At 43.2% G+C, this 26279-nt stretch overlaps 1 protein-coding gene across 1 annotated transcript in view; it reads right to left on the reverse strand.

The window, feature by feature from the left end:
• HYDIN (HYDIN axonemal central pair apparatus protein) overlaps positions 1–26279 on the reverse strand; it is a 355182-nt gene that overhangs the window by 83305 nt on the left and 245598 nt on the right. Inside the window, exons 31-42 of the mRNA XM_019653707.1 lie at positions 23347–23474; positions 22781–22917; positions 22424–22551; positions 22087–22278; positions 21603–21752; positions 18664–18903; positions 13651–13819; positions 10906–11070; positions 9815–9988; positions 7469–7639; positions 2912–3126; positions 676–813 (exon numbers count right to left, since the gene is read on the reverse strand). Coding sequence (XP_019509252.1) covers positions 676–813; positions 2912–3126; positions 7469–7639; positions 9815–9988; positions 10906–11070; positions 13651–13819; positions 18664–18903; positions 21603–21752; positions 22087–22278; positions 22424–22551; positions 22781–22917; positions 23347–23474 — 2007 coding nt within the window. The remainder of the gene's footprint in view (positions 1–675; positions 814–2911; positions 3127–7468; positions 7640–9814; positions 9989–10905; positions 11071–13650; positions 13820–18663; positions 18904–21602; positions 21753–22086; positions 22279–22423; positions 22552–22780; positions 22918–23346; positions 23475–26279) is intronic.

Here is a 26279-nt window from a genome sequence, read left to right on the forward strand (position 1 = left end):
ATCGGGGGTGGGAGGGCAATAGATGGGGGGAGGGGGGTTGTTACTTTGTGAGGGTGAAAAGGGTAACTATTGCATTGTTTTGTACACCTGAAACTAACAATTAAAAAAAAAAAGTTTAAAAGCAATATGTAATGGTATAATAATTCAGAAATGAAGACTAAAAATCTATGATCCTGCTATCCAAAGATAACCACAGGTAACACGTACTTTGAGTTTTTACTATGTGTGTGATACACATTTAGGAATTTTTTTATAGAAATGTAATTGTGCTTTGCATACTATTTCATAATCTGCTTTTCTCAATAACATATTGAAAACATATTTTTATAGCAATTCAACTCCAAATTCTAACTTTTAATGGCTCCACCTTATAATTTTTAACACATCACTGTAGGGCTTTACCATGAATCTTTATTATTTTTTTTAATGTGTAACCATCTGATCACTGATCCTTTAAGGTGAATGGCTCCAAGCAGCAGACTGAGCCAGGGTCAGGGACAGAAAAGGGCTGTCAAAAAGACAAATAAATGACTGCTGAGGGTGAAGAAACCAATCTTCCCTCTCCATGGGCTCCGGGATCTAAGGTGCCATGGGTGGGCAATGGCTCAGTCTCAGCTCATAGCATGGGGTCCGTGTGTGAGCCCCACAGCTCCGTGCAGGTGGGCGTGGACGCACCTGTATGCGCTCGGCCAGGATCTGAATGAGCAGTTCCTCAGGGAGCACACAGCTCAGCAGCCCAGTCTCACCTCCGATACTGGCGCTGACACTGAGCCGGCGCTGTGTGGGCCCCGAGGGGAGAGGGCTGGAGGAAACCTGTTGAGTAGGAGAAAGATCAGGAGTTAGAATCCAGCTTGATGTCTCAGCAACTCCTACACATACAAGCCATGTGACCTTGGGAAAAGCATATCATCTCTCTGGGCCTCATTTCCTCATCTGTACAATGGGGCCTGCATTGTAAAATGGAAGATTCCTGTCTTCACTAAAGAATTGTTGAGCCGGCTGAGTGGCTCAGTTGGTTAAGAGCTTTCTCAAGAGTGCGAGCTCTGAGCAACTAGCGGTTCAATTCCCGGCCCGAGCTGAGCTGCCGCTGAGCCGCCAACAGGTGGCAGGATGGCTCAGCTAAAAAAAAAAAATTATTTTAAGTTTCAAGTGAGAACCCCGTGGAAAGTGCTTTGTGTATGTACCGAACAGCACACATTTGCTCATTCACTCAACAAATAGTCACTGAGAACCTACTGTGCACCAGCAACCCCTCTAGTACTAGGGACACGACAACCAACGATTCTGGCAATGTTGCTGTCAGTGTGGTCCTTACATTCAAACGGGGGAGACAGAAAAAGGGGCAGATGAATATACAAACCAATAACATAATTTCAGATAGTGATGAGTGCTAGGGGAAAATGACCAGATAAGGGAATAAGAAGCCATGACAGGGTTGGACAATGGCTATGCAGAGAGGGTGGTCACAGAACTTGGGTAACGTGAAAGAATGAGACACGATCCCGAGAGAAGAGTCTTTCTGACTCCTGGGGGTGACTGGTTAGCTCAGTTGGTTAGAGCGTGGTGCTGATAACACCAAGGTTGCCGGTTCGATCCCCGCATGGGCCACTGTGAGCTGCGCCCTCCTTAAAAGAGGTTGGGGGAGAGATTAGGGCTGGAAATAAAATTGGAGGGTGATAAGCATACTGAAAATACTTAAGTACTTAATACTTAACTTGAATATTTAATAAAATATTTAAGCAAATGAAGAAAATATTTAAGTAATGAACTGGGTGAGATCACCTACAAAGAAGAGGTAGATACCAAAAAGAAAATAAAGGAATAGGTGACGTAGTCCTAGCCTACTCCGAAAAACCAGGAATCTGAATGAGTGGAGACACTGGAGGAAGGGAGGGAGCCATGAATGAGGCAGAGGGCAAGTGCAAGAGGATGGTGTTCTGAAAGCCAAGTGAAGGAAGCATTTCCAGGAGGAGGCGTTATCAGCTGTCAAGAGGTCACGTGAGATAAAGATAGAAAACTGGCCACTGGATTTGGCAAGAGGAATGCCAATGACCTTGAGAAGAGTAGCCAGTGGAGTGCGGAGGCCAAAGGCCTCCTCCTGGGAATCGCATTCCCTCTTGGGTGGCTCATCACCTTATGCTTCTCCAGGAGCTCCTGTCTTCACAGACCTGCTGGTGCCTCTACCTCCTTTCAGAGAAAGAACGCCCTTGATGCTGAGTTGGCTGCTCTAATAAACCCCTTTTCCTTTTCTTTCAAACATCTTAGAAGCCTGCACTCACTTGACTCTACTTTCCCGCTGAAAACTCATCACCCGGCTGTCTCTCACAGTGCCATCCACGGTCTCTAGCTTCAGCACCTGCTGTTCTGCTGAGTTTATTCTCCAAGTCCCTCGGCACATGGCTCAGACTCTCTGACTTCGCTATGACTTTGCAGGACGCCCCTGTAACTCTCCCATGACTTATATTAATGGTTTCCCCCATAGCATTTGTTTAGTATTAGGTCGAGCCATATACAAAATGGCTGTTATGGAGTTCTCAAATGGTTGAATATTGGCAATTTCATATTGTTTAACCTAATTCTTTGTACACACCTATTTGTCTCCAATCTCATTTTACTGCAAAATTTGAAGGTGTGGTTATCTCCTTCATCAGACTCTTAGTGCAGCATAAGTGCAGGGGTTTTTGCTGTCTTTCTCTTGCCTTGGCCAGCACCCAACCCAGTACCTATAACATTAACGGCACCTGCTGAATGAACACCTGCTGGGTGAACCCCCTTTTCAGGAGCAGTGGTGCAGGAACAGTGCTGGGGCTGCCCGGCAAGCGCACCCACAGGAGTGATGCTGTGGTGGCCTGGCTGCAGGATGCTGACGAGGAAGGATCCCAGCCCTCCCCTGGAGAGCCCTGCTTTGTACCTGGGGTGTTTCAGATGAGTGCTGGTGATGCTGCTTCTGAGACCCGGAGCCGTGGCTCTCTGACTTGCCTTTGGCGAGCAGCATGCTCCCACGCACAGGCTTTGCAGGTTTCATTTCGGGGTTTACCAGAGTGGATTCTGAGGTTAACTTGCCCAGGGTCTCACTGCTCAGTCGTGTTTGTCCTAAGGCATTTTGGCTCAAAGCAACCTCCTGGGCTACACAGAGAGAGTGGGTTTAAACGTCAGCTCAGGATAATAAGGAAATGACAGTGGGGATGGCGTGCTGAAGCCCAGGGTGATTCTCTTGAGGACAAAGCCTTCTCTATGTGCAGCTGGCTGGGAGGGGCTGGCAGAAGCGGCTCCGTGCACCTGGCACTGGACGGCAATGGCTCGGTGGAGTCCTGGGCTCTTCACTGCTCATCTGCCCAGTGAATCCCATGTAAATCTGCCCTGCTTTCTCTTCCAGCCCAGGACGCAATCATTGCTGAACCAGCTGGCACACTACAATCCTGCCCTGGAAACCTAACACCTGACCTTTTGTGGTTCTAGGCAGTGGTGATGCTTGGGTAGCTTGGGTAGGACATGCTCTGCGTCCACAGCAGAACTGCCCAAATGAACAAATAAGCTAAGTAATACCAGCGAGCCTGTTGGCAGATATGGCTTCAACATTCATTTCTGCGTTTCACCTCTCTACCCTCCCTTCCAATCAGATCACCGCCCCTGAGCACTCCCAGCCACTGAGAAGTTCCCTTTCAGAATCAGTGGTTGGTGCAATTATTTAAAAGGGTTTCCATGACATCTGCTCAGGAAAACTCTTGCTAGAGCGCATTTGGCTTTAATGATAAACTCCTTCCCTTCCGAACCTCCCAACCACAATGGCAAGTCCTGTCTCATTGTGTCCTCTGGGGCTCTAACTCTACGGGGATGAACTCCCTGCCCCTGAAGGAGAACGGGGGTTTAGCAGGCGCTGTCGGTGCCCTAAGACTTGGCGATGGGGCTGTATGCTAGGCAGCTTCCATGTTTCTCTAGCTCTCAGGCAGACTTGTTAAGACTCATTACTCCTTGTTTACCACTCAGCAAATAAGCCCCAGGGCTCCCTAGAGAATTGTCACTATACTTACTCTGCTTTCTCTTTTCACGTGGTTCCCTCCTCCCCTCCCCCAGGAGCTGATTATAGGTCCAAGGACTCCATACTGCACCTGGAGGATGGGGGTGGGGGATGCATAGGCAGAGTCTGAAGCCATCAGTGCAGCAGTTGTACCAAAGTTCTACTCCAATTACAGAGCCGCATGGTCTGATGTTCATCCAGGCCCCGTCACCCCAGTCCCTCCCTTCAGGCTCTGCCCTGATAATGACTGCTCCAGCCTCCTGCCACCCCATACCTGCTCACTTCACTGCTGAGTCCCTCTCTGCCTGGGGCCATCCCCACCTCCACTGACAGCTGAGGAATCTCTCCTGTGCCCTCCTTTTCCTGTCCATCGCATCATTCCTCCATATCTTAAAGAGTCAGTTCTTTCTGATACAATACTAACGAAAGTTTTCATTTGATCTTTCATTTCTTTCAAGATACCATTTCACTTCTTCTCTTTCCTTCACTGCCCAATTTCTCGACAGTGGTCTAGACTAGCCCTGTCCAACGGACATATAATACATATTTGAAATACATATGTAACTTAAAATGTTCTAGTAGCCACTAAAAATTAATTTTAATGGTACGTTTTATTTAACCAAATATATAAAATATATAAAAATTATTAAATATATAAAATATAATACAATATAAATATAAAATAATACAAAAATATAAAAACGATTACTGTTATTTTACAGCCTTTTGTTCATGTGATATCTTCAAAATCCAGCATGTACTGTACACTGACAACCCATCTCAATTGGGACTAGCCACATTTTATGTGGATAGATGTATCGCTTCCTTTTCAGTATAGCATGCTGACTCCACAGCACACGGCAGATGTAGGTTTGGGCTTAACCCCTCCACTGAAAGAGCTTTCTCCAAAGTCACCAGTGACCTCTGAACTGTGAACTACAGTGGCCCTCTTCTGGGCTTATTCGTTCTGAACTTTCAGAAATCTCCGATTACATTCATTTATTGATCCAATACATTTTTATACATCTTTAGTCTGTGTCTGCTACGTGCCAGGCACTATTCTAGGCTCTGGGAATACATTAGTGAAGTAAAGCAACACAAATCTCTGCTGTCAGAAGCTTGCATTATAGTGAGGGCAGACCGATAATGAAATAAGTAAGTAAAATAAATAGGATGTTAACTAGTGATAAGGGCTATGAGCAAAATAAAGCTGGAAGGGTGCCTGGACTCCACCAGGGCTCTGGAGAGCCCGGAAGGCCCTTCTCACGCCCTCCCTCCTGCAGCTCTTGCTCTCCTTGACTTCCCTGCGTCCTGCTCTCCTGACTCACCACCCCTCTGACCCCGGCCCTGCCTTCTCTGCCTCCCCTGGCTTCTCCTCCACCACCTCCTCCAAAAAGGTAAGTGTTCCCCAAGGTCCCATCCTGCCCTGTCCATCCCACTCCTCTCTTTCTGGAACTTTCTGGGCTGACTTCCTCTACTCCAGAGGCTGCAGCTGTCACTTTGTTGAGGAAGACTCCCCTAGTTACATCTTTAGATTGACATTACATTCTCAGACAGGGAGCTCAAGTTCATGATTTGTCACAGGACATTGGCACAGCTCCAAAGACCTCAGTGAAAAGTTTATGTGCCAGAAAAGGAAACAAAAAAATCTATGAGAACCAGAATTATGATTCAGAGTGGGGTTGCCGCTGAAGGGTAGCAGAATATGCCACCCCAAAATATGACCATAGAAGTTTGACATGCCACCTCAAAATATGCGGCTTTGGTGTATTGATTATTTCGAGCTGTAGGCACTTAAAAAACAGAAAATTTGTGGAGAGGTTGCTCTGAACTTCCCTTATCTGCCTAAAGACAGGCATGCAAAAGGAACTCGATTGTCACCAATCCCCTTTCTGAGAGTTTCATCAACCAGAGAAGATTGATTGATCACAGGAGAGGAGGCTAGAAGTCAACACCACACCCCGGATAAACTTTGTCATGAACTGTCATACCTCCTCATCTCATTCTTCTAAGGCTCCATGCATAGTTCCTGAAAATCATTTGCTCTCTCCTAAGAGGATTATGTCCCTCCTCTCCTCTCTCTGTTAACATAGTATTTAATTCTGAATTCTGAAGCCACCTCTTTGAGTTATTCATTTTTCCCTATCTCCCATGTGTACATGAAGCACACATGTTAATAACCTTGTGTTTTTCTCTTGTTAATCTGTTTGTTTTTATTACAGGGGTTTTCAGCTGAGAACTTAGAAGGGTAGAGGGAAAATTATATTTTTCCTCCCCTACACTACTAAGGAGCTATTTCTCTTATCTTCCAAGCAAAGAATCTTCCATTTCCCTAAGTATCCCATGTAGCGGTATTGAGGGGAGGGGACATGCCTGAAAGCCCAACCCAGTTATCAACTAGCAGGCGTGGTACACTATTAGGAATGATGCTATGCTGTCATGAGTATTTATATGAAGTGATTCAGCTCTGAGCAGGCACCCTACTTCAACATCTTTTCCCACTGAGCAGCTGTTCTCCTGCCCTGTAGGTCCTTAGAGGACCCAATGGAGCCAGGATTCTTGACTTCTGGTAGGAAGGCCACACCAGGCCTCAACACTATGAGGTTCAAAAGCTCAATTTTCCTCTCCAGCAAACTTTCTCCTGCTCCCACATTCCTTATCTCGGTGAATGACGTCACTCTCTTCCTGGTCTCCGAACTAGCAATCTTGGTGTGAGCACCTTGAATGCCTCTCGCTCCTTCAGTTCCTCCCATGCAGGTGGCTACCAGGTCTGCTTTCCCAGGCCCATTCGTCTTCAGCTTCACTCTCGCTTCCTTTACAAGATACCACAAGAGCTACTTTCTGACCATTAATCCCATACGGTGAAAATGGCCCAACATCTCTTTTTCTTCAAAATAAAATCCACATTCCTAATCTTGGCATCAAGGTCAACTACAGTGGGCCCCAGCCTGCCTTCCCACCTATAATTTACTGTTAGCTTCCCTGCTTTCTTGGTCTGGAATGCCCTTGTCTTCATCTTTACCTATTAACATTCTTCTGCTCCTTCAAAGCTCATTTCCATGAAAACGTCCCCGAATCACGCTTGTTTGGAACCAAACTTGCTGTTTCACAGAAGCCAGTACTTCTGTTACATTATTTTCCTCTGCTCTGAATGAGCACATATCTGCTTCTCTCCAGGTGTCAGCCAACCCCCCCTCCCCAACCAAAGGTGTGGGCCCCGCCTTATTTATTGTCCTGCTCCCTGCAGTGGCGTGTGAGTGCTTGCACTGGGCAGCCAGGAGAGCTGCAGATGCTTCGTGAAGAGAATTCTTCTCCAGGTTAAGCAAGCAGACATGTTAGCCTTCAACAGAGCTATGGGAGGAAGCTCAGTGGGGCAAACAGAGGAGATGGGCGTTACCGTCGGGGGTGCTGGCTACTGAACCACAGAGAGTCAGGGGAAATGGCTCTTACCAGACTCCTCTCCTTCCTTCATGGACTGCTCTATGGCAGCCCTGATGCAGAGCTCACGGGCCCGGAGCCCCGGGATGCTGCCGTCAGAGATGGCTTCCAGCACGACGGAATCGATGTTTAAGCAGGCTGCACTGTAGTACTTGGCAATGCTGACTGCCGTGGCTGACTTGCCTATAAAAATGATTAGGGGGCTAAATTTCATGGCTTTCATTTGCTCAGTGTCATAGACAGAAGAAGCTTCTAGAACAGAGGCCCCTGTAAAATGATCTCTGTAAGTGGTCTGCTTCTAAGTCTCTCGTGAGGCCAAAGGTGGCCGCAGAAAAGAGAAGGAAGACCTCAGCCTTGAGTCGGGACCATGGATTCTGCTCCTAATTCTACCACTGATGTGCCGTGTGCTATGGCAACTCGCATCCTCTCTGGATTTTCTCCTCAGTTTAAAAAGTGATTCTATCAGATGATCTTTAAAAATCTTGTAGCTCTTACTATCTCTAATAGGAAGACTCTTGTGTTTTAAAGGGTAACTTGTGTTGATTTTTGGTTCTCATTTCAAAATACCTGCTTATTAAAAAGAAAGCAGAAAATTCAGAAGTAACAGGAGAAAAAGAAAAAGGTCCACAATGCCTCATCCAGAGAGAGATTACAGTTTACATGTGGTTACTAAGTATGCGTACGTAACTATTTTAGGCTGAATAATCCTAATCCCTGGGACTGGTGACTATGTTACCTGGATCTTGCTATGGAAGATTATCCTGAATTACCTGGATGGGCCCAATATAATCACAAGGTCCTTATAAGAGAGAAGCAGGAGGGTCAGAGTCAGAACAGGCGATGTGATGGTGAAAGGAAAGAGCGAGAGACTGCAAGATGCTACAATGCCGATTTTGAAGCTGCAGGAAGGGGTCGTGAGCCAAGGAATTGAGGCAACATTTCTAGAAGCTAGAAAAGGTAAGAAAATGGATTCTCCCCTATAGCCTCCAGAAGGAGTGTAGGCCTGTTGACCCATTTTAGACTTCTGACCTCCAGAACAGGAAGAAAGTGAATCTGCATTGTTTTAAGCCACTAAGTTTGTGGTTATTTGTTATAATACCAACAGGAAATTAATACAGATCACAAATCATAAGGACGGCATTTTTTCTCATTTAAAACGATATATCATGAACATCTTTCTATTTATTCAATACACTTCTATGGCACTGTTTTCTTTAAATTGTGGCAATATATATACAAAGTTTACCATTTTAACCATTTTTAAGTGTACAGTTCAGTTCCATAAGTATATTCACATTGTTGTGCAACCATCACCACCATCCATCTCCAGCACGTTTTCATCTTCCCAAATGGAAACTCTGTACCCATTAATCAGCAAGTCCCCATTCTTCCTGCCCTCCAGCCCGTAAAAAACCACCACTCCACTTTCTGTCTCTATGAATTTGACTGGTTCAGGTTCCTAATGGAATCCCATGATTATTGTGCTTTTGTGCATGGCTTATTTCTCTTAGCATAATGTCTTCAAGGTTCATTCATGTTGTAGTATATGTCAGGATTTTCTTCCTTAAGGCTGAATACTATCCCACTGTACCAAATTTTGTTTATCCATTCGTCTGGCAGGGGATAGTTGGGCTGTTTCTACCTTTTGACTATTGTAAATAATGCTGCTATGAACAAGACACTGTTTTAATGGTGACGTAATTCACTACATGAATGTGCTGTGGCTTAATGAACTAATCCCCCATATTGAATGCTCCAATTGCTCCCAGTTTTTTATAATGGTAAATAGTGCTGCAGTGAACGTTCATGCTGTTAATCTTTGTCCACATCATTAATTATTTCCCTAAGATAAATTTTTAGAATTAATATTGCCAGGTCAAAGCATTTGCACATAGTTTTCCTTTCTCTTTTTAAATAAGATAATGTCTTGTATTTTCCTCTAACTTTTGTTTTTCTTTTTCTTTTTTTTTAGCTGAGCCATCCTGCCATCTGTTGGCAGCTCAGCAGCAGCTCAGCTCGGGCTGGGAATCGAACCGGCGACCCTGTTGCTTCAGAGCTTGCACTCTTGAGCGAGCTCTTACCCAACTGAGCCACTCGGCCGGCCCTTAATGTTTATAAATTATTGAAAGAATACAAGCTCAAACAATTCAGAGATGTACAAATATTAATTAAAAATGAGTTTTCCCCACTTTTTCTCTAACCCTGCATTTCTGAGGTTGGCAATTTAACAGTTTGGGAATAATCTTTTGGTATATACATTTCATACAAAAGAGTCTTTTATTGCCTCAAAAATGACACGTGCAGACTTCATCATAAACCCCAAAAGTTGCGGCTTAACCCTGCAGAGTTGTGGCTTACCTGACAAGGGTGTCCCATGGATGATAATGGCGATGCCTTTCCGGTTCTTGGCCATGTGGCCTTCTGCAGGAATATCAATGCCCAGGTGTCGAGCGATTGCCTTGCTCACTGGGTTGTTCTCTATTTCTCCAGTTTCCTCTGTGGAATGGCTGTCAGTGCTCTGTATCTTGTCATCTGCAAATTAAAAATATACTATATGTGTACGTGTGCACATGTGCATTCATATAGGCACACCAGAATTCACATGGGTTCCAATGGAAATGGGAACGGTTTTTTCTTTCTTTTTTATTTTATTGGGGAATTGGGGGGGGGAGGGAACAGCATTGGGAAATCGGGAAAGGGGAACAGACAAATTGATGTCCTTTTGTTCTTCAGTCTAGTTGTGGAGGACGTCGCTTCACTGGCCCATATTGGTATTATCATTGCGCTCTTCTCAGTTGAGGCAGATCAGTCGCAGGCCATTGGATGGCTGCTCACGGCAGCTCACGAAAGCTCACGCCCGCTGCCAGCCAGTTCCACTACAGCCTACGCTGTCACCAGCGACTCACAGCAGCCCAGCTGCAGGTGGAGTTGTTGTTCACCACCTTAGCTGTAATGGGCACAGCGTCACTGGCCCTCATGTGGGATCCAAACCGGGGCCCTGCTGCTCAGAGCTGGCATTCCAAGCCAACTCCTAACCAACTCGCCACTCGGCTGGCCCCAGCTTTTTCTTTTTAAATGCTGTTGTATGACAAACATAATCTGCTGCAAGTGTTGCTGCAGTTGTCACTGCCCGCTATAGTGTTCGAGAGTGCCCTTTTTAGCTAATTATTTGTCTACAGCTACTAGGTCTTCAAATACGGGTTCTCTTTGACTCTTAATTCCATTTTTTGGAATCTCTGCTGTTGGAAATAATGTTGGAAACTAGCTGAATTTACAACATTAAGGGAAATGGCTAAATAAATGATGGCATATTCATATCATAGAATTAATACAGTCATGCTAGAAGGCGTGGAGGATACATTTTGCAGAGAAAGGTAAAAAGGCATTAAACAGTGTTCCAGCTTCTGCTTAGAGAGAGCTGACACCAAAATATTAAAATGCTTTGTTACCTTGAAACATTTTTTCCAGGCTTTCATCGTCCTCCTCTTCATCTAGGTTGATCTTGGAGTTGTACCACTCTCCCAGGTCGCCCAGGGCAGAGATCGCTTGGCTAAGTGAGGACATCTTCGTGCTGGTGGAGATCCCCTGATCTGACAAGGGCACATCTTCATCTTCTGCCAGAGAGCAAAAACGAAAACACACAGGGAAAAGTTGGCGGGGGGGGGGGGAACAAGGGAGAGATGGGGGCAGAAAAGGAAAGAGAGACAAAGAGGGGGATCACTGAATTGGTTACCATCAGCCTGGACTATACAACCCAAATAAACAAGAACTGCAGTGAGTTTCTCTGTCCAGGGTGTTTCTACATTTTAACATAATATATATATATATATACACATATATATATATATATATGTATATATCTATATCTCTCCAGAAAATTAAGAAATTATAAAATTCAGCTGCAAAAAGAGATACAGATAAAGAAATGGTGACAGAGGAACTGCAGCTTAATTTTATGATACCAGTACAGGAGAGCTAGCAACCTATCACATTTTTAATTTTTCACAAGTGAACCTGGCATCATATTGTACATACCAATTTGTAGCCTGCTTTCCCTCTCTTATCATGAACACTTCTCCATGTCATTGTTAATCACACTTACTCTTCTGTCTGCCCAGCACCCTCCTCACTGCCTCTATTCCACAGAGCTTCACTGGGTACATATGACTGTGGTTCTATAAATTGACCGCCCTCTATCTCAGGGCCAAGACATCTTCTTTGTTTAGAATTTGGGTTTGAGCTGAAGAGGTTGCAGGTCTCCCGGGAAGGCAAGGATGTGACTTGGGACTGCTGGCCTTCCCTGGACGTGATATGGGAAGCAGGGAAGGATGGTCTACAGCGTGAGAGAGCAGAGCGAGCAGATGCTCAGAGAAGCGCTGGTGAGGAGCAGAACGTGTGCCTTCCTGGGCTCTCTCTGGAGCTCAGGTCCTGGCTCTAGACCACCTTTCAATGGGCCAAATGAAAAAAGGAACCCACAACTGTGGTGTGTAAGGATGGGGATGACAAAATGGGGAGGAGAGCGACAGGGCCTTACTCTGTCTTCGTGAAGTCTTTTGTACATTGCAGTCTCTCATAGTTTTTTACCTCGGCCACCAGGCAGTCCTGAGTTTAAATGTCTTCCTCGCCCCCCCCCCCCCCCCCTTCCTGACTGTGACCTCTCAAAGGCAGGGGCTTGTTTCACTGATCTTTTTTCCCAGCACTTCAGCTCAGTGTTTAGAACCGTGGTGCTTGTTATGGACTTAATGGGTTCCCCTAAAATTCACATGTTGAAGTCCTAATACCACAGTACCTCAGAATGTGATTGTAGTTGAAGGTAGAACCTTTAAAGAGGTAATTAAGTTAAAATGAGGTCATATGGGTGTCCTAATCTAACCATAATCCAACATGACTGGTGTTCTTACAAGAAGAGATCAGGACACACACAGAGTGAAGACCATGTGAACACAGAGTGAAGACAGCCATCTACAAGCCAAGGAGGTTGGTCCAGAAGAAAACAACCCTGCTGACATCTTCATCTTGGACTTCTAGCTTCCAGAATTGTGAGAAAATAAAGTTCTGTTGGTTAAGCCACCCATTCTGTGGCATTTGTGATGGTAGTTCTAGCAGACTTATATGACCAGCAGATTGGGTGGAGAGGCAGCCTTCTTCTCTCATCTTCTCCTTTTAGGGCAAACTAATATTCTCTGACTAGCTTCCTTGAGAGACAACCAGACAGACCGAAGGACAGGAGAAATGGACTCTGTTCAATTCACTCATTTATTCACTCTCACAGCACATACTCATTGGGCACTACCATGTATCAGGTGCTGTTCCATGCACTGGGTTTACAAGTGGGAATACGTGATCACTGCCTTTATGGGGGCTTCTTGTCTAGGCAGGAAGACAGGTATGAAGAAAATAATTACTCATGTGATGGCTGTTACACAGAAGAAGAGAGCAAGGAAGAACAGGAAGGGCACATTTCCAGGAAGAGGGCACAGGGAAGCAGGGAGGAGAAGGGTGAATCATGACCAGACACAGAATCCTACAGGGCATCAAGGAATGCTGAGGTTCAAGTGCACACAGGCAGCCCCTGGCGGACGATGAGCTAACTCGGGGGCGCTGGGCCACAAAGCGCCACATTATGAGCACACGGTCCAGCTTCATTATTGGGGTTTGGCCTTCAGGACTATGGAGGGCTGACCGCTTCCTTGTGTGAACCCCAACCCCTACCTCTCTTAGGGCACCGATTTCTACTGGATGCGAAGTATTACCTTTCATTATCTAGGCACACACATAGAAGCCGTGGGGTACAGTGGTTCCCCTCATGAACTCCGGGGTCAGAGACCTGGGCTTGAATCTTAATTCTGCCACTTAAAACTTGGCCTCTCAGCACTTCAATTTCTCATCTGTACATGCGAAGCCATCAACACAGGGCTTGGTATATAGCAAGTGTTCTAGATCTAGATCTAGTCTAGCTGTTTTGGTCTTAACTCCCCACTAGATTCTAGTAAGAGCAGAATGTGTCTCCATCTTTGCATCCATACACTGAGGATAACAGGACCATTTTGTAAGGGTTAGAAATAAAACGCATAAGGCAGCTAGCACCTGCCTTGCACCTGGCAGATGCTCAATAAGTAGTTGATCTCCCAGCAGGGACAATTCAAAGAAACCAGAGCAGAGGCAGGAGCTTGGCCGCCAAGCTGAGCTCTCACCATTCTCCTGCACCAGAGACTCCAGGTATTTCATCTGCATCTGCTCCTCTTTTGACCGGTTTATCTCCTTAAAGTACTCGTACACCTCTTGGGGCAGCTTTTCTCCTGGGATGCGGGGTGGCACCAGCAGGGTGTTATTGGAATCATAGCTCTTCAGCGTTCGCAAGATCTGCTCAAGGAAAACAGGAACTGCTGTTGGTCTCACTGGAAGCTCCTCCCACAGCCCTCCGTGGGTCTGCCCACCCATCCTGTAAAACCCCTGCTCCTGCCTGAGGCTGGGTGTGTACAAAGAGCAGGATTCTTTGGAGGGGTATGAAGGTAAGGCTGAGCCCTGAACCTGGTGATATCGGATATCGGATCTTTATTTTGCTCCATTTGAGCCTGGGCATTTCACATGTAGAAGGGAATTTTCTTCTTGTTTTAAAAATAACATATACTGTTTTTCTTTTTCCATTGCCAAAAGTATAGAACTCCATTATCTACTTTTAGTGATACACTCTTATAAAATATTGTGATTGGCAATATAATCTAGGTAAGGTGGTTGTCTGATAAATGGAAGATCCAGGGAAAAACAAGGAAAATGGTACTAAACATGTGTATGTGTGTGAGACAGAGAGCGAGCGTGGGTGAAGAGGAAATGTGTATTACGATTGTCAAGATAAAATATGGGATGCCTAGTTAATTCTGAATTTCGGATAAACAATGAATAATTTTTAGTATAAATATGTCCAATGTTGCTTATCTGAAATTCAAATGTAGTGGTGCAAACTGTTTTTCTTTCTACTAAATCTGGCAACCTTTGTGTATTGGGTTATCGGACAAGTCATGATGTATTCTTTCTGTTTTTCATTGCAAAAATGCGTCATGACTTTCCCGACAACCCAATATGTGTGTATTTATAAAATACTGTAAAATAACATCCTAGAAAGTAATTACTTCCTATATGACCTAATTTATTGCAGCTGCAGGTGCTGGGAGGGACACCTGGCTCCACTGGTGTGAAAAATCTGTTTTGTTAGGTGACCCTTCTCCAGGATCATCATTTTTAGTTGTTTGAGAACTACTCTTAATAAGCTCATTCTAAAATATACATGGAAGAACAAAGAGCTAAGAATAGTTAAAACACTAATAAAGAAGAATAAAGAGAAGGAATTGGCCTATCAAATATCAGGACTTCTACAGCTGGAGTAATAGATAGGGTGATATTGATGTCAGGATAGATAAATGGACCAATGAATTAGGAGAGAGAGCTTAGGAGAGACCTGTTCATATATGGAGCTTTGATATAGAACAGAGATCAGTGGGGAAAGGAAGGAATGTTTCAAAGATGGGTTGATGCAGAGACAGGGAGGCCTGACTGACTCACTTCAACTAGGTAACTCTAAAGATCCAACCCAGCTCCAGAGCTCCTGTGGGATCAGCTGAAGTCTCTGTTGCACTCTCATCACAGTTCATCTTCTTTTTCTCCCAATTCTACTTTCCTTATTTTGGGTAGATGTTGTTCCTGACAGCGCTACCTAATAAACCTACATGCAAATCTCAGAGTCTTCGATTCTGCTTTCCATTGAACTTGACCCACAAGAGAGGATGCTGTGCCAACATAAGCCATTGAGCATTTCATAAATGCCTAATGAAAAGACTCCCTTCCAGGGGGACATATTTCCATTCTGAGAAAAAGTTCTGGATGCAGCATCCATATTGGGCAGAACATAAACACTGGGTATAAAGAAGATAGAAGATTCCAAACCAAGTTGGGGGAGGGTCCTGAGGAAGTAGAGCCACCTTAGCTAAGCCATTCCTGAATTCTTAACCCACAGAAAACATAAGATAACAAATGTTTATTGTTTTAAGTTGCTAAGAGATACATAACTAATAAGCAATAGATAACGAAGCATCAGACTTCATGAGGAGCAAAAACTTATGAGAAAAAAATGGAGCAACACATTTAAGATATTAAAAAGCAGAAAATGTGAGCCAAGGAGATTGTATCCAATCAAACTGATCTTCAAGCATAAAACCCACAGATAAGCAGTTATTCAGAAAATATTGTTCCCATGATCCCTACCTGAGCTTCAGACAACCCAGAAGTGATTGGAAAAGCTTCATCACAAGGACTGGTGCTGAGCATTGAATATGTTTAAATGTAGAACTAAGACTAAATGATAGAAATTAGATTCTGACATCTTAATGTTGTAAGCTATGACACTATCGATAGATATAATACAAGAAGCAAAACATGAAAGAATTGTGTATGAGATGATTACCTAAAAGGCATAACTGGAAGTAAAAGAATATCATTTTGAATTAGAGGGTGGTGAGGAGAGGGAAAAAGAGATTAATAGCTAATTTCATTATTGCTCATAGTAGGGAACTAAGAGGCAGTTTCTAAGAAGCAAGGTACTAAAGGTATTAGATAAAGGTATAGTTCACACAATTCAGCTTCAAGGTAGGAAAGCAAGGTGGAGATAGTATAAATGGACCTGGGTAGATCAGTGGAACAGAACAGAGATCCCAGAAATAGACCCAAATAAATATAGTCAACTGACAATGCAACAGAAAAGCAAATGTAATACAATGGAGCAAAGATAGATTTTTTTCAAAAATGGTGCTGGAACTGGACATCCACATGCAATAAAACAAATCTAGATGAACTTACACCCTTCATAAAAATTGACTCAAAATGGAGTGTAGTTGTAAGTGAAAGACATAAAACTATAAAACTACTAGAAGGTAACATAAAAAAATCTAGATGACTTAGGGTTGCTGATGATTTTTTAGATACAACACCAAAGGCATGGTTCATAAAAAAAAATTGATAAGTTGGACTTCATTAAAATTAAAAAGTTCTGCTCTGCAAAAGACAATGTCAAGAGAATGAGAAGACCGGGATAAAAATATTGGCAAAAGACACATTTGAACAAACAAAAAAAATAAAGAAACTCATAGACACAGACAACAGTATGGTGGGTACCAGAGGGAAAGGGGGATAGGGGGAGGATGAAGTGGGTAAAGGGGGTTAAATACAAGTATATGGTGAAGGAAGGAGACTAGACTTTGGGTGGTGAGCACACAATGCAATATACAAATGATATATTATAGAATTGTACACTTGAAACTTATATAATGTTATTAGCCATTAAATAAATTTACTCCAATACATTTAATTTAAAAAGGACACATTTAACAAAGAACTGTTACTCAAATTATGTAAAGAACTGTTAAAACTCAACAATAAGAAAACAAACAACCTGATTAAAAAGTGGGCCAAAGACCTTAACAGACACCTCACTAAAGAAGATATACAGAGGGCCGGCCGAGTGGCTCAGTTGGTTAAGAGCTCACTCAAGAGTTTGAGCTCTGAGCAACAGGGTCCCGGGTTTGATTCACGGCCTGAGCTGAGCTGCCACTGAGCTGCCAACAGGTGGCAGGATGGCTCAGCTTAAAAAAAAAGAAGATATACAGATAAGCATATAAACAGATGCTCCACATCAAATCTCATCAGGGAAATGAAAATTAAAATAACAATGAGATACCACTATGCACCTATTTGAATGGCCAAAATCCAAAACACTGACAATATCAAAAGCTAGTGAGGATGAGGAGCAACAGGAACTCTCAATTATTGCTGGTGGGAATTCAAAATGGTGCAACCACGTTTTAAGACAGGTTGGCAGTTTCTCACAAAACTAAACATACTCTTACGATACAATTCAGCACTCATGTTCCTTGGTACTTACCCAAAGAAGTCAAAAATTTATGTCTACACAAAACCCTGAACATGGATATTTATAAAAGCTTTATTCAAAACTGCCAAAACCTGGAAGCAACCAAGATATCCTTCAGTAGGTGAATGGATAAATAAACTGTGGTACATCCAGACAATGGACTTATTCAGCACTAAAAAGAAATGAGCTATCGAGCCATGAAAAGATATGAAGGAATCTTAAATGCATATTACTAAGTAAAAGAAGCCAATCTGAAAATTATTGGCTTTATGATATCATAAGCTATGACACTATAGATACAAGAAGCAAAACGTGGAAGAAGTGTACATGAGATGATTATCCAGTAGGCATAACTAGAAGTAAAAGAATATAATTTTGAATTATAGTAAAAGAATACCATTTTGAATAACTTACAGAATTACTATATGATTCCAATTCCTGGAAAAGGCCAAACTATAGAGACAGTAAAAGACCAGTAGTTACCAGGGGTTGGGAAGAGGAGGGCCTTGCTCAATAGGCTGAGCACAGAGGATATTTAGGGCAATGAAAGTACTCTGTATGATACTATTAATATAATGATTGATACATGTCATTATATGTTTGTCCAAACCCATAGAACGTATACCAAGAGTGAACTCTAATGTAAACTATGGACTTTGGGTGATTATAATGTGTCAGTGTAGGTTCATCGATTGTAACAAAGGTAACATTCTAGAAGGGATGCTGATAACGAGGGAGGCTATGAATGTGTGGGGCCCGGAGGGGTATGGGAAATCTCTGTACCTTCCCCTCAATTTTGCTGTGAATCTAAAACTCCTCTAAAAAAAACTAAAGTTAAAATGAACATGGAGTAGCAATTGGAAAACATGTAACACAGAACAAACAGAAAAAAAGGCAGATTTAAGCCCAAACATAATCACATTGACTGTAAATGGTCTAAATATATCAATTAAAGACAGACTACTAGAATGTATTAAAAAAAAAAGACCCAATTACATGGGTCTACAAGAAACTCACTTGAAATATAATGACTGCTGCATATGTTTTTCAGTTTGAATTTGAACCATTAGTGTGTATTAGTTTTTCTTGGTTGCTCAACATGTATAATGAGATCACAAAGAAGTTCAGGGCAAGTAGGTCAGGGAAGTGTACAAAGTGACCTTTAAATTGCCCAGGTAGGGCTCAAAGGGAAAAAGGGGTAAAGATCATGAGGCAGTCGTCCCTGACAGAGAACCTGGCAGGGCCCAGCACGGTAGGAAAAGGTAGTGTAGTTTTGGCCTCTGCTCACCTTCTCTTCTAGGAGATACTGCTGGTCAAACTCTAAGGAATAAAACTCAATGGGAAAGTCGCAGGGATTCTTCACCACCACCTCAGCCTCATCTCCAGTTGTGTAAGGCAGCAGTGGTCCCAGCTCCACAACGGAGGGGCTAAACTCCAGCCGTGGCTCTAAGCCTTGCCCCTGCACCAGCAGCATAAGCTTCTGAGAGCCCTGCACTATCTGGAACACCAGGGTTTGACTGTAGAATTTCTGGAAATCATGAAAACAAAACGAACATCTGATTTTTTTCTGTTACATGCCATGTAAAACCGAAAATCATGGGGGTACAAAACTGCTCCTATTTAGATTAAGAGAAAAAACTTTTCTTATACAATTGTAGGAGAGCAATTTCTGTTACAGTACAGTACTGGGTATCTAGCATGCCAGGCACTATACCAAATGCCTCGTCACTTACAGAAGGCCTTCTGAGGGCCACGCTCATATCCCTCTGACCTCCGGTGTGTTCAGATGTCCTGCTGCTACAATCTTTACCTCTGGGCCTGCATCTCTGGGCTCTCATTTCATGGACCCTTGCTACCCATGGGCGGGGTGGGGTCGGGCAGAAGTGCCGGAAGTAATACCTTCTGGGAGCAGTGCTCAAATAACGACTCTCAGAAGTTACTGTAGAAAGACCCCTGCTCCCTTGCTCCTGGGAGGGACAATTCTGAAATGTGCATTTTGTATATTTTCTCAGAGTTTCTAGTAGGATCAAGCTCCTGTCTCCACGGTAGCTGGCTCACTCGCACACCCTGTTAGCTGCCTTCCTTTACCTTATCACCGTCTACTTTTTTTCTGTGGTATTCCCTACACTTCTCAAATAATCTGTTTGCATTCAAAAATGTCTCCAAGTGTGTTTCTTGGAGAATCTCAATGAACATATTTCCATTATTTGAAGATATAGTTGAGCGGCTTGTCAGGGATAATCAGCTAAGGCATTCAGCTCATCTGATACAATTTCAACCCAAATACCAGTTGACAGTGATACCAATTATCCGAATCTAGTTTCACTGAGGAACCTATTTAAAATGCAGATTTATGGGCCCATCCCTAGAGATCCTGACTTGGTAGGGGCAGGGTAAGGCTGGGGATTCTGCCTTTTTAACCAGATGCCCACGGTCATGGCTTGGGTTTGGAGGCCATGATTGGCTGTATGATTGGAAGAGCTTCTATCTTAGCTCAAGTGGGGAAATCAGATGGATGGAATGTGTACGGACATACATACACGCACAGGAAAATATCTATTGTTGGAGGTAGTAGGAGAATGAATTATTGGTTAAGGGGTTTCTATGGAATTAGCATCTTATGATCTAAACTTCTATATTTTAATTGCTTTTTATGGAAATCTTTCTAAAGCATTTTCTTCATTTCCTTGTTATCTAACATGGAGTATTCTGAACACATATTACAGTGCCTAGGAGTTGTTAGTGAGGATCCTGTTGATTTCTCTGTGCTGCTGATGCTGTTGCAGATATAGGTGTGGATCATATGGGCTGTAGGGCTAACCCATTCCTTGTATACAGCCAATAAATTCCTCTTCCAAGTGGTGGAAACATTTTATTAACTTTGACTAATTCCAATTCAACATTTATAGAACTGTCTGAACAAATATTATTATTATTATTATTATTATTATTATTAATACATTTACTGATATTTCCTTCATTCAGTAAAACATCCAAAATCTTCAGTGAACCCCCATGATAGTCTTAATACTCTCTAAGAATGAAAAACCTATGAATTCTATTTTCTTTTAAAAGGGTTGGGGAGATGTTTATAATGATAGGAACAGGGACTTTATTTTAGAATCATATATGAAGTCATTCAGTTTTCTTCTTTCTCACTGTAGATTCTTAAGCATTTCCTCAAAGCCATTACCAGGAAAATGGAAATTAACCATAGGTATTCTAAAAACTCATATTGATTTTTTTTCTTTTGAAAACAGAGAAAAACGTCTCCCAAATGCCTTAAACTTTGAGCAAAAGTCTTTACCGTATAACCTCTTGAGATCATCTCTGGTTCTAGATTTTTTATTATTATTACTATGTTCTTTGTCAGGAGTAGTTTTGTGCTGAAGGTGTTCACAAAAGAAGTATTTGTGAGACCCAGGGAGTATGTTTACCAGGAAGTACTTATTATTATTAAAACTACTGATGGTAACAGCTAATAGTTATTGAGACACTTACTACATATAGAGCAGTATGCTGTGTATTTTATTCCATGTTAATTAATTTAATCTTCAAAATATCCCTAGGAGGTAGCTATTGCAGTTGATAATGTCTTACCTGAGACCCTGGGGGCCAGATGCTGTCAAATTCAGATTTTGAAAAAGGTAAATGCAGTTCATATACCCTATGTTACCTAATCCCCTCAGCAGGAACCAAACACATTAATATTTCTGCAGTTGCAATGTTTGACTCTGCAAACTAAGTGGGATAAATAAAGGTTAAATAGTCTCATGTCTGTTCAGATGAGGTTTTTCTGCCAAATGAGTTTGGGTCTGAACCTTATGAAATTTTTTCCAGTTTTTGGAGCTTATTGGATTTCAGGATTGCAATAAGAGATTTTTGACATGTGATATTATTTTTCATTTGATCTGTGAACAAACAGAAGTTGAGAGAGGTTAAGTAATTTGCTCAAAGCCACATAGCCCTCTGAGTGCAGAGGCAGAAGGCTACTCCCCCAGGTCTCCTGATAAAAGTCAGGAGTTCCAGACAAAAAGTTCCAGAGCTGGTGCTCTTAACCATCAGGCCACACAGTTCCTAAATGAACCATTAGAACTTGAGATATCATAATCAGAATAGCGAGGCACAGGTTACTCGAAGCTTCCCCAGAGACCCAGTCGAGCATGGTCTTTGAGTAAAGCTCAGAGATTCAGAGTCTGAATGAAACCACAGTTCATTAAAGCTTACCTCTTCTTTGGGCATGAATTTCACTTGCACATTGAACTTCTCACCAGGATGCAAAACCCCAGAAGTGGGCTGGATCTCAAAGATCTGTGTGTTTGGCTGTAATTTGGCATGTAGCTTCTGTCTTAAGTACTTTGGCATGTGTTTCTCCAGCTGGTTAATAGATATTAGACAATTAGATCATTGCCTATGGAAAATTGATTTTTCCATCCTCCACTCACTCAGCCTACATTTACTGCATACCTCCCAAGTATCAGGGAATGTATGGATACCAAGGGTACAAAGATGAATAAGACATTCACCAGAGAGCCTGGCCTGATAGGTCCTTAAGCGCTGGGCTAAGGGACTAGGCTTTATTCAAGAGGCAATGGTTGTCACTGAAAGTCTTTGAGTAGGAGAATGAAGCGATGAGAGTGAATGCCTGGAATTACAAATCTGGCTGAAATGGAGATGGAGAGAAGCGGACCGATGGGCCTAACTCATTTACCTTGTTAAATGGCTTCGGGCTGTGGGCAAGCCATTCACAAGGGACTTGGAGATGATTGGAAAGCTGAATGGTTTCCATGAGGCACTGCCCACACTGAATTGTGGCAAACTCCACTTTGTCACTTGACAGTGTCATAGTGGGAACGGTCACTGTGGCTTGGAGACAGATGTGAACTGTTGGGCCTCCAACCACCTAAAGCAGACATAAAATTGCTGTTAGCACATGGCACGGGTTTGGGGGAAGAATCATGGCTCTGAAATCATAACTGGATCATCCAATGGGTGATCGACAAGCAGAGGTGGGGGTGGGGTCACCGAGGCCCAACAGTGCATCTTACCTTGATGGGCAGAATGACCTCTTTGTTTCCAACAGAAAGACTGGTCCCTTGTGGGTCAAATCTCACTTCAAATGTTTCCGTTTCACAGTAAGGCAGATTCTTTACACGGTCTAGTTCGATACTAAAGCCTGGACCAAGACAAACAAAAATTTCTTTGTGGGAAAGAGAAATAGCAGACAAGAGCTGCTTTAGGTACAGCCCCTCTGGGCATAGGAATCAATTAATGGCTCCCAAATTCTTTCAGCTGATCCCAGAAGAAGCACGGACACTATTCCAGAAGGCCAGTCCACATGGCCCTGTTAGACATGACAGGTGCAGTGGGAAAGTGTCACAAATGACAAGGTGTAGCCTGGTTACCTGTGTCGCGAAGGACACGCTTTTCTGCGTGGAAGGACACTGGGAAGTAACTGGTGTTGGTGATCTTGATAATGTGGGTTCGGACGTCACCAAGGATCATGAAGCCAAAGTCCAGGATGTACTCTGGCAGCTGGATTCTGAAATGGTTAACAAGCTCTTCTTACCACTCACTCTCCAAAAGTGAGAGGGTGTGAGGCTCTCTTCTGTCTCCTGTGCATAATGCTATACTCTGGAATTGAGAATGACTAGTGGCCCCCAGAATGGAGACTAGGAGCAAGACACTTCCCCCAGAGGTTCACACTGCTGTTTCAGTCATTATCTTAAAACACATTCAGCGTGGGTCCTCATGAACCTGAAACCAGGCCTGTCCATTAGGCGGGGCCGGAGGTTTCTGACTTTAACAGGCAGGGCTCTACCCAGTGGGCTGGATGCTAGAGGATGACAGATACAAGAGGCAGGTGGATTGCGTTCCTCAAGGGTCAACCATTTTTTCAGAGAGCGCTCTGGTGGGCAGCACTTCTGGCTCCCTACACTCTGAAACAAACGCAGCACAAAAGGGTACTCACTTGGCCAGCCTGCGGCGACTCCAAAGGCTGACATCATCCATGGGATTTGGGATAATTGTTTTCTGATGCTCTATGGCATAGCTTTCGACTATAAGTCGCTCTACTTCCATCTGGAGTTGGGCATTTAACTGGAGCAAGAGAGAAAAGCAAGTGAGAAAATTCTAGAACATGCATTCTCAATGTGGGCAATATGACATTTAAGGGGGTGAAAACTGGTGGTTCTTAGCTATCACAATGGTCTGTGGCCCTCCAAAGGTCCACGGTACACAAACAGATATACAGTCTATTGGTGGTATTAACATTTTTATGGGGGGTGGGGTGGAGTAAGCAAATTGGTATATGTTTACCATGCATAGTCTCAGCAATAAGAAGGAACGAACTATTGATATTAATGGATCTCAAGGGCATCATGGTGAATGAAAGAAGCTAATCACAAAAGGTTACATACTGTAGGATTCTATTTACATAACATTCTTGAAATGACCCAAGTACTGAGATAAAGAACAGATCAGTGGTTGCCAGGGGCAGGGAATGGTGATATTTGGGGTGGGTATGGCTATAAAGGAGTAGTATGGAAGGGCAAATACAAATTAAAATTAAGGGCTTAATCTTCCTGCTTAAAATAAGGGAAATGATTTCTCCCCACTCCCTCTTCTTAGAACATTTACTTTAAAAAACCGGGAAGTTCTTTCTCTGTCTCTTTGAAATGTATGTAAATCTTTTCAAAGGCTATATAAGCCTCTTGTGAGCTTTACAACCCAGAGTGTCTTTCTCAAGGACATGGCAGCCATCCTTTGGATGCCATCATCAAGGATGATAGTGCCTCTATCACCCAGTTTCTGTGGGAGGGTGGGGAGCCTAACTTCAGAGGGCCCTGTCATAAAAACATGAGAAGTGTGGCTTCCTTTGGATAAAGCCAAATGGTCACCCCAATAACCATATGAATTTAGGATGAACCAAGTGTGACAAATGGTGCTGTCAAGTCCTCTAATTTGAGGACTAGTTATAATTCTTACTGAAGGATTAGTTACTGTTTACTTTGAGAACATGTATGTAATGGTTGTATTTGCTTGGCTATATAAAAGATTTATCTTTCTTTCTGTCTTTACAATCTCTTAGTGGACTGCCTATGACATGGATCACATTCTAGTTTAATAATTAATAATAAAATTATTATTCTCTTTCTCTTCTAACTCTGTGGAGAGATTTTCTGAGTTGGAAGCAGATTTTGTTTTTAATTCTATTTCCCCAACAAACACAGGGATCCTTATGGTGATGGAGCAGTTCTATAACTTAATTATGGTGGTGGTTACACAAATCTACACATATGAAAAAATTGCAAAGAAACACACACACACACACACACACACACACCAGGGTATATAAAAATGATGAAATTTGAATAAGCTCTGTAGCTTGTATCAATGTCAATTTCCTTTCCTGGTTTTGATATTGTACTATGATTATGTAAGGTATCACCGATGGGAGAAACATTATTTTTCAACTTCCTGTGACATAATTATTTCAAAATAAAAATTAAAAAAATTTAATATCTAAGGGCCAGCCGAGTGGCTCAGTTGGTTAAGAGCTCACTCAAGAGTTTGAGCTCTGAGCAACAGCGGTTCGAGTTCTGGCCTGAGCTGAGCAGCCGCTGAGCTACCAACAGGTGGCAGGATGGCTCAGCTAAAAAAAATAAAAAAATTTAATATCTAACTCTTCAGAGAGATTACATTTTACATTTAATAAATGTATTTCATGGGGGACTAGGGGAAAGATGACTTGGGGGCCGTGACAGTGAAAAAAGGTTGAGAAACACTGTTCTAGAAGGTCCAAACAGGAAGTCCAGGCCAAGTAGGAAAGGTTAACATGTGAAGTGGCCCGTAATGAGACAATGTGGAGAAGTAGGAACTGGGACCAACTGGGAGGGGAGCCTGCCTCACCTACAGGCCTTCCTAGCCATCTATTAATAGATTCTGGAATAGCAAAGCCAACCCCACACTTGGCTCCTGAGCCATCAGTGGTCAACCCCTCGCTTATGCAGGAGGGCAAGCTCACTCTGCTCGTGCCATCACAGTCTTCAAAACCCCACCCCAAGTCTGGAGGGACGGCTGGAGACAGCTGTTCTAAGGCTCTGATGAGGAGCCACCTGGGAATGCATTTAGCAGAGTGGAAAGACACTGCCGCCCCTCACAGACAGCAGAGGGTCTGGCAGGAGCGGGCGGCAGCTAAGAACATGGTGCTAGGAGTTAGGCAGGCCTGAATTCGAATCCTGGCTCTGTGGCTTGCCTTGGGAAACGCACTTCACTTCTATGAGTTCTGTAAAACTGTAGAATTAAGATAGTAATGGCACTGTACTCCCCGCTCCGCCCACTGTGGGAGGATTTAATGAAATAATAATGCGGGTCAATAGTGTGGCACAGGCCTGGTATAAGAATGATAAATGGGGACTGCTGTTATTAATGATGATTATCCATGAAGCTAAGGTTCGCTTTTAGTATCTGCAAAATAAGTGAGTGCTGGTGGCCTTTGGGGCTCCCAGTCTCCCCAGTGACACCCTGCTTTCCCATTTTAGAATCACCTCTTAACCAGTCTAACAGCTCTCAAGCGACATATGTAATTCTTCCTTATGACAATATTCTCACGTCCATTTACATTTCAAGAAAAGAGCACAGAGAGAAAGCAGCCTCCATGGTCTGGAATAGACTGAGGAATTTCAGGGAATGGTGAGAGAGGACATTTTGGGATTTTGTCTTCATATCCCACAGCCTTTATTTACAAGCTGGGTCACTCCCTCCCTCGAGAGACCACCTCTGGGCTTGACTCCCACCTTGGAGGCATCACACACTCCCAATTGTTCCAGGAACCCCTTTGGCTGTCCCTCTTCCCCACAAGTTGTCGGGTACCTGAGGTTCTACTCCGGATTTACCCTCTTC

Source organism: Hipposideros armiger, unplaced genomic scaffold (assembly GCF_001890085.2).
Source record: "Hipposideros armiger isolate ML-2016 unplaced genomic scaffold, ASM189008v1 scaffold_9, whole genome shotgun sequence".
NCBI lineage: Eukaryota > Metazoa > Chordata > Mammalia > Chiroptera > Hipposideridae > Hipposideros > Hipposideros armiger.